The sequence below is a fragment of the Pezoporus occidentalis genome, unplaced genomic scaffold, assembly GCF_034315485.1.
Source record: "Pezoporus occidentalis ecotype Australia unplaced genomic scaffold, CSIRO_AGI_Poc_V1 ctg54, whole genome shotgun sequence".
Classification (NCBI taxonomy): Eukaryota; Metazoa; Chordata; class Aves; order Psittaciformes; family Psittacidae; genus Pezoporus; species Pezoporus occidentalis.
In genome coordinates this window covers 3,076,622-3,089,126 of record NW_026915877.1, presented here as the reverse complement: position 1 = coordinate 3,089,126, position 12,505 = coordinate 3,076,622, and the positions used below count along the sequence as shown (strand labels likewise).

Below are 12,505 nucleotides of genomic sequence, written 5' to 3'. Positions count from 1 at the left end.
CTTATCATTGTAGCAGCCGAGCATATGACTACGACTACCAATGGCACAATGCTGCATGATCATGTATGGTTTTTTTTTTTTACTTACAACAAACCAGCTGTAATGTTGGCCCCATTCTTAATAGCATTTTTCAAACTCTTGCTTTAACAGATTATTTTAAGGATGTAAATTGCAGAGGACTACAGCATGTAGTCTCTGCATCTTCTGAAAAGTGACTCAGCCATGAATGAATTTTGTAGAAAATTTGGGGGAAGGGCAGAAAGCCCAAAGCAGTTTCTAGGACGACAGAAATCCTTAAAATTAGTTTTTTTTTTTTTGTGTGTGTGTTTTTTTTTTGGGGGTGTGTGTGTTTGTTTTTTTTTTAATACACCTGACTCAATTTCACTCTTGGCCCTTGTCCTTGCCCTTGTCTCTTCTGACTTCTGCATTTTATCATCACTGCTGTTTTTTAAAATGACTTTGGGGAAACTACTTTGATGTGCCTAGCTGTTAACAGAAAGCAGAAGCAGTCTTCTAGTAAAAACTGTGAAGACAACAGCATACAGATGAAGGAGTGTTAGCACTGATCTCATTCTGTATCATTCCCCCATTCACAGTTGTGGGGAAAGATGAGGTAAAACACTGTACTGCAAATTTCAATAAAACTAAAAATGCAATAAAAGGCATTATTTATTTCAATAGTTCCCACTCCACCCTCTAGTAATTTCTCGAGTTGTCCACTGGCTCTGCTTAAGAAATTTTCGGAAGATGGGGAGGGCTAAATATGTATGGAAAATCACATATAATTCAGAGCGGCTTCCCCTCCCCCCCAATAATATCTTTAATAAAATAAGACATCTTTCTGTATTATTTTTTCTTTTTCAAATCTTCTGCCTTTTATTAACATAAATTCCTAGATAAATGCGTGGCAGTGAAAACACTAACCAGATAAGAGTCTGTTTAACTAAAAGACTGTGAGTTACGGGCAAATTCAAATTATAAGAAACAAAACAAGATAACCCCAAGCTTTGTGTCTGAGCAAGCAGCATGTCTGGTAAGCAGAGCTCAATTGCGCTGAACTTTTAATCTTGGTATTTATCTGAGAGGTAATGCCACTGTGATTCCCAAACCAGGCATGGCTGTGCCTGAAGGGCCACAAAGAGCAGCTGAATTCAAAGCATGGCTAATACACACTGATGGTATCAAGTTCAAAGACCAGGGTAAAGGATGTATTAGCAATGTTGAGTTCTACCTAAGTGATGTGGGAGAAGCGGTACATGATCCCAGCATAACCCTTGACAAGGAAGTGCTCAGGTAATATCACCATTTCTGATCTTGACTCACCAGAACTCAAACAGAATAATTAAATGAATTCTACATTTCCTTCTTCCATTTCTGCTAAAATTAGAAAGTTACTGATTTCAGCTCCCTGTACTAAACAACTGACTTAATTAAGTAGAGAATAAGCTGATTCTCAAGTTCTTGCAGTTTGCTAGCATTTGCTAACAATAAACATAAATACATAGAGGTAATTTGAAAACCAAAATCTGTTCTACTTCCAAACATTTCCACTATTGTAAACCTCATGGTAGCAAGTAGGTTTAAAGTGACTGTATAAAAAGTCTATCACCGTAACGATTAAGTTTTATCTAATACAATTGTTGCCTCCTAAGTCAGTGATTCCTTTATGCTCAGAGAATGAGAGTGGTTTTTTGCATGAATCTTCTATCAAGAATTAACAAGAGCAAATAAATGAGAATATTTATTTCAGTGGCAGGGTAGGGAGCAGAACTGATCTACCATACATGTCTCATACCTGGAAACCTTATTCTTCATTGAGAACATTTTCCCCACTCTTTACAATTCTCATTTGAATAGAAAAATACAATTTTTTTTCCTCCCCAAAATAATAAAGGAAAATAGGGTAGAATGTTGAAAAGTAGTTCCAGAGTTAAATAACAGTTGTTCCTTATAATCTGTCTCTCCTTCCCCACCCTCTGTACATTTATATAAATGCTGAAACCCAAAAGCAATAGAAAATTTCAATTGGATTTATAATTAGAAGAGTAGCTGGTTGGCATCCTGACTAGGGGTTATTTCAATTTAATAAGGAAATTTTCTCAGACATAACAAGCCCCAGGAAGGATGCCAGCCAGATACTCTTCTGAATTTAAAGTCAAAAAGTTCTACTGACTTTGTAATTCTATGATATCTAAAAGTAATTCTGGGAAGCAAATCCAGAGACTCATGTACTAGAATATGCCACTTTGTACACGTTTAATTTGATATATTTTAAAACACTCCATCTTCTTTGATACACAGGAAAGACCATTTTTCGAGAAGCATGGGCCTATGTTGAGACCTACCACTATGTCCAAGAGTACATTCAACCTTTTTCTTCATGTAACACTTGATGCTTTAGGTTCTTCACATCACCAAATTATAGACACAAATGCAGCATCATTCCCTTTTAACAAAGCACTTACATTCACAGCTCTCCTAGAAAGTCAGGGAGAATACTTATCCCAAACTACAAAGAAAATTAGGTTCACAAAATCTGAAGCAATACTTTCCATCAGTATCTTTCACCTAGATTAAGGATGAACCCTTAAGTTAGACTAAAGCAATTTGTTCCCCTGTTGCTTTGTGCTACAGCCAAAAACCAAGAGGAAAACAAATACTACAAATGGCAGACAACTGAAACCTGTCCCTGCCATGGTGCTGAAGAAGAAAAACCCCAAAGATTTCTGATTAAAAGAAAACAATTCTACAAGATGTAATCCTATTAGCAACAAGACAGTTGCCGATTCTGCAAGAAGGCAAATCCCCAACTGCTCCAGTTTGACTAGATCTAGCCAACTGTCAAGTTTGGCAGAAAAAAGTACTTCATGAGTCCTTCAGGTTATACTGGGATTAAATCCTGATAATAGGGTTACATGACAATGTTTAACACAGATGTGCGAGTACTCTGAGCACTAAGCATGAAAGCAGCTCTGTTCACCACACCACGAGAAGGTGAATACAGGAGAGCAGCAACAGGGGAGCTGAGCTGATGCTAAGGTCAGAAGCTACCACCATCACTATTCAGAACAGTCCTACCAGCACCTGGGTTGTGAAATTGCTTTAAGACTCTTTCTGTTCATTTACTCAGCATGTCCTCTGCCAGCATGTTCCAACATTTACTATTCTCTCAAAAAGAAATCTACTTGTTTCTTTGATGATGAATGTACCAGCTTTCAGCCACTGGAAGCTGCCAGCAAATGTCTGACAACGTAAAAATAATTCAGTTTTCCACTTTTTATGGCAGACACTTTGAAGATTCAGCTGGACAGGGTGCTGGGACATCAAATCTAGGCCATGCTTGGCTTTGAGGTCCTACCCAACCTAGCATTCTATGATATTCAGATATTGCCCAAGAATAAATAATTGTAGGAAGAGATACTATTCCTTTGCCACTTATTTGAAAGAGCAGATTCCAGGGAATTCCCAAGTGCTGGAGTATCTTATATTCAGGTTGGCACCCTGGCATCTGGTCTGCCGACATTGATCAAAATGTGAGAGGTGAGCCTGACTGCAGGATCTTCTGTCAAAACAAGAGCACAGACGTTGCCTCCAGGGTTTACATCCCAAGGTCTCACAGCCAACTACACATGTAAATTTTGCTGCTCTCCTTCAAAATTTCTGGTATTTCCATACCTTTCATGTGCAGTGACCACGAGTCACAATGTCACTTCCTAACTCTGCTTTTCTTAACTACAGACAGAGCCACGAGCATGCCAAGTTCTACTGTGTATTCCTACTTTTATGTTTCCAAGGATCCACCCAGCATTTTTGTCTTTTTTGGTTTTGCATCATCACTGACTTGACAGTTTGCATTAAGTCTATTAAATCAAAGCCTCTTAAAAACCTTCTCTGAGTCACTGTTTTCCAAGGCAAAGTTCCATCCCCAATTATAGCACACTGTACTTGGCCATATGAAAATAAATCCTGTTTGAGTGGGATATAAGCTCCTCACTGATTGGTATTAGTCCTGTGCGCTCCTCCCTGTTTAATTATATTTTACTATTTTCTGTTCTATATTTCACCAGTAAAAATTGCTATTCTGAGTCTTTGCCAAATCTGCCCTTTATTTGTTACTACTAAACTCTTAGAGTTTCTCCTATTTCTGATGTTCTGATATTTGAGACAACTTATCTTTATTTCTATCAGCTATGGTTATTACATTAGTTCCCTTGATTTCCTTATCAGCTGTATACAGCTTTTACTCACAAGTATTTTTTTCACTCATTTTCATCTACCCCATTATTTATGCATGTTGCATTCTTAGCAGGACTCGCTTGTTGAATGTTCAACACACAGAGATTTTTCTACACTGTGAACATCAGGACTAATGGCACATGTTAACAGCGAGAAAATACGAATTAACCCAGACTACAATAAAATACATCACACAGTGATGCAGCTCTGTTTTACAAACAGAAGAGACAAATCCAAAGAGAAGCAAAGTGGCTTAATAAGTAAATCTTAAAGCTGCTAAACTGGATTCTACCTTCAGTGAGTATGAAAAATCTGAGGGCTTGATTAATGAGGAACGCAGCATCAAAGGTTAACAGAAGAATTAACACTAGGTATTAGAAAAAATATGAGTATAGAACCCAGTCTCCTGCCAGAAAACAGACTCTTCAAAGGAACAGCCCTAAATAGCATATACGACCTGTTCCTAGCTCTTCCATAAGACAGCTGTTATTAAACAGTGTTTGTAACCCAAATACAACTGAGGGACTGAAATTGTTAATAAAAATTAATTGCTCATAACCGGTTTTCAAGGGTTCAAACTCAGAAAACCTCAGAAGCTTTTACTGCATAAACAGAGTATTTTATTTTTGTATTTATTCATTTATAATTCCATTGCACTCATGCTGAAAATTACCTGGAAACTAAAGATATTATCTGCGGAAGAAGAAAACAAAAGCTAGAATAATAAAACTTGGTCCATGTGGTTAAAATATAATTAAAAGCTTAGGCAATAACCAGCTATCTAATTGTGGTGATTCTCGGTATTTTTTCTCTCAGGAACTATTTTCTGATTAGTAGCTATTCTGAATGCTGGCACAGAAACAGAAAACAGATTTAGCAATTAAAATGCTTAAAAACAAAGCAAAAAAAAAAAAAAAGAAAAAGCAAAAGCAAGCCACAAACTCAAATACAAAGGCAAGAGTTTCCTGCAGACATATTACTCAGCTCAACTGCTCTTTAAAGCAGGCTTCACACAACATGTTTGACACTGCTCAGCTCCATCCACCTAAATTAACAACTCTCCATGTCAGAATAATTCATTATATACCTCTTAATAGTTTTGTCTACAGCACTGAATGTGGACTGCTAACTACCTGCTTTTCAAAGGTTACTATTAATGCAAAATACTCAACATTTCACACTTGTTTCATGGAAAGAATGCTTCCATTCTTCTGCAAACACAACAAAATATCCGTAACTGGATTTTCACGGGCTATGGATGAGATTTAAATCTTATGCCTGAGCCCTGTGCTGCTGCTGCAATGACTTGGGCAGGAGGCTGGATCAAGGTTTAGGCTCCGGTTCAGGGCCCTGCCCTTGGTGTAACGTAATGGTAACAGCATCTGAAATTTCATCTTAAAGAAAAGAGGTCTCTAGGCTCCTAGCTAGCATGGATATTTAATAAAATAATTAAATGCAGGTTGTGTGCATTTTGAAAGCATCAAAACTAAAGAAACAAACCCCTCCAGTAGTGAGGAACAGAATATACAGAACTCTTCCTAGTTGTTGCTTACACAGGACGACCATTTATCACTTAGCTAAGAAAAAAATTGTCAGTTTAAGGCCCTATAATTATATTGCTATAATTCTATCAGGTATCACACCAGGGTATTAGAAATATCATTCTGTAGGAAACCCACAGCAGAAGTTTCTAGGTGGGGTTATACACATGTTACCCTTCCTATGAGGACTGAATTGGCTGTTTATGTTGAAACCTTTCTTCATGGGGCTTTGACACATGCACAGATTTGTTCTGTCGCATTTGTCTTCTCAGAAAGAAATCCAGCTTGCCTGAAGACAAGGACTGGCAATACAGGCAAAGGCTCTGATTGACTAGCATAGGTATGATGACAATCAGTTCCATCAAGCCAAAGGCAGCCTTCATGCATGGTCCCAGCTACTGCCGTATCAGCGCAGTGCATGGCTACAGATTCAGGCTGTATCAGTGATGGACCAGGAACAAGACTCAACATGGGAATAAACCTGGGTTCTCATTCTCAGAAGCCCACTTTAATAGTCTTTAAATGACATTTTATTTATAACTTTAATCTAATGTAAAACTCTTGTTGATCTTGAACCTTTTCACAACCTTTACCCCACACAGGGTGAATTACTACTGCTCAGCTTCTTGATGGTAACTGCTGACACACAGGCTCTTAACTCATGTAACACTGAGTCCTTTCTATTCTCCTGAGGGCAAGCTGACAGTATTCCAATGCTTCAATAATACTGCAGTGGCTGGACAGGGCTTTTAGCAATTTGATAAAGTGGAAGGTGTCCCTTCCTGTAGCAGGGCACCTGGAACCAGATGATCTTTAAGATCACTTCCAACCCAAACTGTTCTGTGACTGAATGCAGAAGAACCCGTTACCAGTGGTCCCCATTGAACTCAACAGAGTTCCTGCTAAAGGGATTTTGTAGTATGTTTAGTGGGACAGGAAAGTAAGTTCCTAAGGCAATCCCAGATCGTTGTTCTGTTCAGAAGAGATTACTAAATCCCAGAATTCTAAGACAGACTGTACCAGGAAATACGTCTCTTGGTCAGACAGACAAGGCAAAACAGCCATGCAAGGATTAATAGCTGCTTGCCAGCAACACAAACCACCAATATAGCTAAGGAAAAAAAGACTACCTTTTTTCATCAGGAATGGGGAGAAACACTTAGAAATCATCAGAAACTGTGACCAGCATAGTATTAGAAAATTATTTTTATATAATTCTATTCTGTATTTTAAAGAATAAGCAGCTCTCAGGGAGGAAGCTCAGGAATACACGAGGTCCTTTCCTGGGCTAATGAGAGAGACAGCTTGCATGCTTACAGTCACTTTCGTTTGACCTGAGGTAGTTTAGCTGTGATTGTATCAAACACGCTTTGCGAGTTAACCAAGCTGAAATATCAAATGTAAGGTTTCTTTCTGGTTAAGAAATTAACACAGTACCATCTTTCAAACTGCATCCTTTGTTCAACCAGTAGTAGTTAAATGAAATACACATTTTTGACCTGTGTCATTTTTATCTTTAAGAAGCACAGAGCTAGGAACAGCAGCATACCTGTTTCCTTTCCAAGTCTTCACTGATCAGTAAACCAGGATATCTCTTTCTACACACTTCCAGTTTATTCAACCACTTAATTACCAGCTTAGTAAAATTACGATGTTAAAGGCAAACAAAGATTCAGCAAAATTTTTCACTAAGAAGGTGTGGGGCACCGGCACAGGCTGCCCAGAGAAGCTGTGGCTGCTCCAACCCTGACAGAGTTCTAGGCCAGGTTGAACAGGACTTTGAGCAACCTGATCCCGTGGAAGGTGTCCCTGCCCATGGCAGGGGGGGTTGGAACTGGATGATATTTAAGGTCCCTTCCAATTCAAACCATTCTATGATTCCTCAGTGCTCTCCTTGAAAAGAGTTGTATGTAAACTTTTGCACTAGTATCTGCTCTCATTTCTTATAACACCAATTCTTTAATGCAAGCAGTAAAGAACACATGTATAGTCTGGACACAGACTGCCAGCTCAGCCATGGCATTCTACGGTTGAAGTAGCAGTGCATGCTGCAAAAAAAACAACCCTATTTATTTGGGCAAGTGACAAAAGTTGTGGTTCCGGTATGTACAGAAGTGGACAGATTTCACTTATGCAGAGTGTGTGGAAGTTAATAGAAGAAAGAGTTGTCATAGGAAGGAGGCCAGGGTGATTTTGTTTAGAGAACAGGAGATATATTTTAGTCTTCCACTGTTTTTTGTTTCTTTTATTTTTGAGAATCTGGGTATCAGCATAAAATAGGCATACTTCGCATATTGGTAAACCCAAGTTTAAAAAAGTAGATATGTAAGAGGAACCCGTTTAAAAACAGTCATCATATATTCCCAGTCAGTCAAACATAGGGGTATCCTTTTAGAAGGAAACGTACCTGTTTCAGGACTTGTTTGATTACAGCTGCTAACAATGCTGTTTGGTATCACTGGAGTGGAGGATGCTTGGATTCTTGACTGAGGTGGGTTTGGATGTAATGAATTTCCTAAAGCCATTCCTGACTGACTGAGCATCCCACAGTTCCCACTAGCCTGCATCTGATTTATTAAACCTGCAAGATGGTTGGTTGTGCCTGGGCTAGTACCATGGACAAAGTTAGTGTTTGTGTTCTGGCAGTGCACACCTTCCCCTCGCAAGGGTAAACTCTGTGCCAGTGAGTTCTGGAGACTGCCAGAGTTCATACTGGTGTCTGCAAAATGCATCTGGTTACCAGCGCATGGTAAAGCAGTATTTGAGCTCCCACAGCTGGTGGTACTATTGCTGCTCATGTGAGAGCTTTGACAACTCATGGACTGAAGTAGCTGGGACATGGAACTGATGGGAAAAGAGCTTTGACTTTGCTTTCTTATCAAATCAGATCCAGCTTTGGAAACTCCAGTACTGTCCAACTGAGACTGTCTTAGCAAATTCAACACTGTGGTGGTCGGCTGCTTTCTTTTTCTCAGAGGATCTTTTTGCTGAGACATCAATTTATCTCTCAGTGCTGCTCGGCCACTTTGCCCTTCAGTTGTTGGTAGAAGCACATTGGCAGCGGGAGGGAACATGGTATTTAAAGTGCTATGTCCTTCATTGTTGCCACCACTGGCAACAGGTCCAGAATTGCTACTGCTGTTATTGTTGTTACCAGCAAGTTTATTTTGATTTGCTAGCTGTGCTTTGGCTGCTGCTGAGAGTAAACTGCTTGCTGGAAAAGAGGCAGCATTGTGCTGGTTCAAGATCTGATTTAAAGGCATTCCCAGCAAACCAGGCTGACTCTTCAAGGAACCACTTCCAGCTGACGCAGTAGAAAAAACTGCATTGTTAGGAGGATTTAATACATTACTCATTCCAGCAATTAATGGGTTAGGGATGTCCTTGTATTGATTAAGTCCATCATGCTTGGTGGAAGGGCTAGATGGCATAGATGGTCTTGGTGACCCTATTGTTGACCTTGGGGACCTGGGAGGAACTTTAATTCCGCTACAGGATGACTGTGGTCCTACTGGAGGCAGCAGGAAATTTCCATGATCTGATGATGTGGAGGAAGAACGTGATCTTTGGGGAGAAGCCTCAATCCTTCCAATCCCGGATCCCATCATATGAACTGGGGATGTCACTGGTGAAGGAGAGAGGGAAGTTGAAGCAGAATGTTGAACTCTTTGAACATGACTTCCATGGTTCATGTGACCAGGTTTTACAGTTGGCAAAGGAAGATTACTTGGCAAAGGGACAACAGCAGGAGGCATGCTTACATTCATCACGGGTACCTGAGAGTGGACATTTGAATGGAAAGTAGTTGGGTTAATGATAACAGGATTCTGATTCACTGGTTTGCTTGGAATAGGGTCAAGTATGCCAAGTGGATCCTTTTCCGATGTTAATGGCTTTTTCTGAAGAGCACAAGAAGGTGGTGGAGGAGGTGGGGGTGGACCTTGGGGTGGTTTATGGTGAAACATTGCTCGTGGTATTTCCATACCAGTTGAAAAATTACACATGGGTTTTTTCATTACTGGGCTTTTTGTGGTTAAGGTTGGGGAAAGAGGTATATTAGTCCTTCCAGCCATTGCACAGGATGACTGTATAGGAGAACCATGTAGCATTACTGATGGTGGAGACAGAGGTGTCCTGTTCATGTGAATAGGACTAGAGTTGGGTGCTCCATGAAAATTGGGATTGTTCCTTGTGAAAACATCAGGGCTTCCAAGTGGGTCAGTCCTAGGAGAGATTGAGCCATCTCCGTATATCTGTGATCCTGATGAAGCTGGACTGGGCATCCCACCATGACTGCCACGATACGGAGACTTCTGTCCAAGTTCATTACTACCCAATCTCTGCCTAGGATAGACAGAATGAAGTTCTTGTTGCTGGCTTCCAGCCATTTCTTGCACATAAAGCCTACCCATGGCATTAGATGCCCCTATCATCAACTTGAAAGGAGTCTTACATTCTGGCATCACAGAATTTGTAATTCCTTCATGTGATTTATTCCTCATTGATCTTGGAGTTGCTGCTCGAGTAGGAACTACTGGAGTTGCACCTGATATTAAAAACACAACAGTTACTGTTTTGAAATCTGGTATCACACATTTCAGTGCAAAACTGCTGTGTGTGAAAATATTCACAAAAGCTAGAAACCCTTTTGGCTAAACTTTTGCCTCAACAGATATAATACCTAAATCACCAAGTACTTGTGGAATGGTGCATGCTACCCTAGTATATAGTATAGACCTTAATTTCCATATAAAGACTGCCTAAATACGGACAACTTTACATCGTTTTCCTTCCCTTTTGTCGTTTCTTTCTAACCATCATCTCTGGTGTCCTACTCCTGAATCTCTGGCATCACCGCTGTGGCTGCTGCTCAGAGCGCTGGCAGGAGCAGCAGGCTATCACTGTCGAAGGGAAAAGGAGCCTCTGGCACCATCTATTGAATGCAGGAGGAACAAAGCCCAACAAGGGTTTAGACTAATTTGTCTTCACCCCACACAGAAAAGGGTCCTGCACTAAATACTGTCACTGTTGAGGATGAATGGGGATCTGTGCCATATGACTTTGGCCCAAATTTGTACTCAGCTAAGCACTTAATTGGAGAGACTGAAGAGACTGTGGCTCTGCAAGGCAGGATGCAGCTTCTCTGGCTGCTCCACATCATTTGCTGGTACCAAGGGCACTGAGTTCCAGTCCACAGAGTTAATATGTTCCTGGGAACTGCTGTGCTAAAAAGGTGAGGACATACGTTACATCATGTCTTGCATTCCTTTACTGAACTAAGGCTTTTCCTGCAGTTTCTGCAACTAGCTTTGCCTGGGGTGAAGATGCTAAATTTAAGAAGGGGCTCTACCTTATATGTTTGTTTTCAGAATAAAGGCCTTGGGGATATTTTCATGTATGCAGACATGTGAACCCCTCTACAATTGAAAATTTTCCTGTATATCCCAGTTTCAAGACTAGACCTTCCTACCAGCAGAAGACCACTACCATTTTCTGCCCACTAGTATCAGTTTTACTTAAAAAGATTTTTTTTTTTTTAACATTTTACCTTAAAAACACCACCAAAAAAGTCTCTCCAAGTCTGGCGGACTTTCTGCCAGTTTTTGTTGCTCTGGGAATTTGTAATTCAGTTTGTAGTACTTGGCATGCAGCCTCTGAATATGTAAATTTAAACTTGAATAACAAGTTGAAGATTTCATGTTCAAATGAGTTCAGAGATGCCTTTAAATTCCTCTACTCAGAAAAACCCAATTCCCTTCTTTCCTTCAGCCTGACCATAGGGGACAGATGGCACTGACAATTCTGCCTTCATTCTATTTGCTCAACCAGCTACATCATGACAGAAACAAACATATTACTTTTCCCATAATACAGCCAAAGTCTCTTTTAGGGGATATATTTCAAGACTGAACTGCAAACCAAAATAAGTACGAGAATCCTCACCTTGAATGCTGGACCTAAGCATACGGTCAAATGTAAGTGTGCATAAATGAAGAGACATTTTGTTTCAAAAGCCAATTTATAGGGAAATTTTCTTCTTTGCTTAGTGCACAAAATTCTGATCAACAGAGAAAGACCATATAAATGTGACTCATGTCTTTAATATTTAGCTGGGTTTACCTCCTTAATTTTGCTAATTAAAAAAAAAGTAATTTAAGTATGAGTCAAAGAATAAAAAAAGAAAGTGCATAGTAATTTGGAAAACTGCACTAATAGTTTAAAAAAATGCACTGCAAAAACCAATTTAAACACAGCTTTAAAATAAAAAATAACAGTTTGAAAATATAAGAGCACATCAGTACTACAAGCAGCACTGGTTTCTTAGCATTGTCTCTGTATCTGAAATACATTATTTATTTTTATGCTCTTAAAATATTCCACTTTGAAGTCAAGCTACAAAGTGGTTAGCAATTAGCCAGCTATTACTACAGCAATATAGGGGCACAAAAGAACTGTCAGATTATTGAGGGCCATTTCCCAGAAGTTGTGTGTACCAGAGTATATAACCATAAACTTTCCAACCTCTGTCTTAGAAGTAACCTTCACCCCTTTGTCCTAACCATTTGGATTTGTAAGACTACTTCAGAACCTTTTCTTGTAATCCTTACAAAGTACCTAATTTTCAGTTGAACTTTCTATGCAACTCTGGCTTTGTAGTTGTTTCTTTCAGTGCTAACTTTGTCCTTCAGCTTAAGGAGCTTTATTTCTGCTGTGATTCTACTGATGCC

General features: G+C 39.6%; 1 protein-coding gene across 13 annotated transcripts in view; it reads right to left on the bottom strand.

Moving 5' to 3' along the window:
- Positions 1-12,505, bottom strand: part of MBD5 (methyl-CpG binding domain protein 5) — a 153,551-nt gene that overhangs the window by 25,524 nt on the left and 115,522 nt on the right. For all 13 annotated transcript variants that reach the window (XM_062637727.1, XM_062637725.1, XM_062637735.1 and 10 more), the window contains one exon: positions 8,185-10,323. In XM_062637727.1, the coding sequence (XP_062493711.1) occupies positions 8,185-10,323 (2,139 nt within the window). The remainder of the gene's footprint in view (positions 1-8,184; positions 10,324-12,505) is intronic.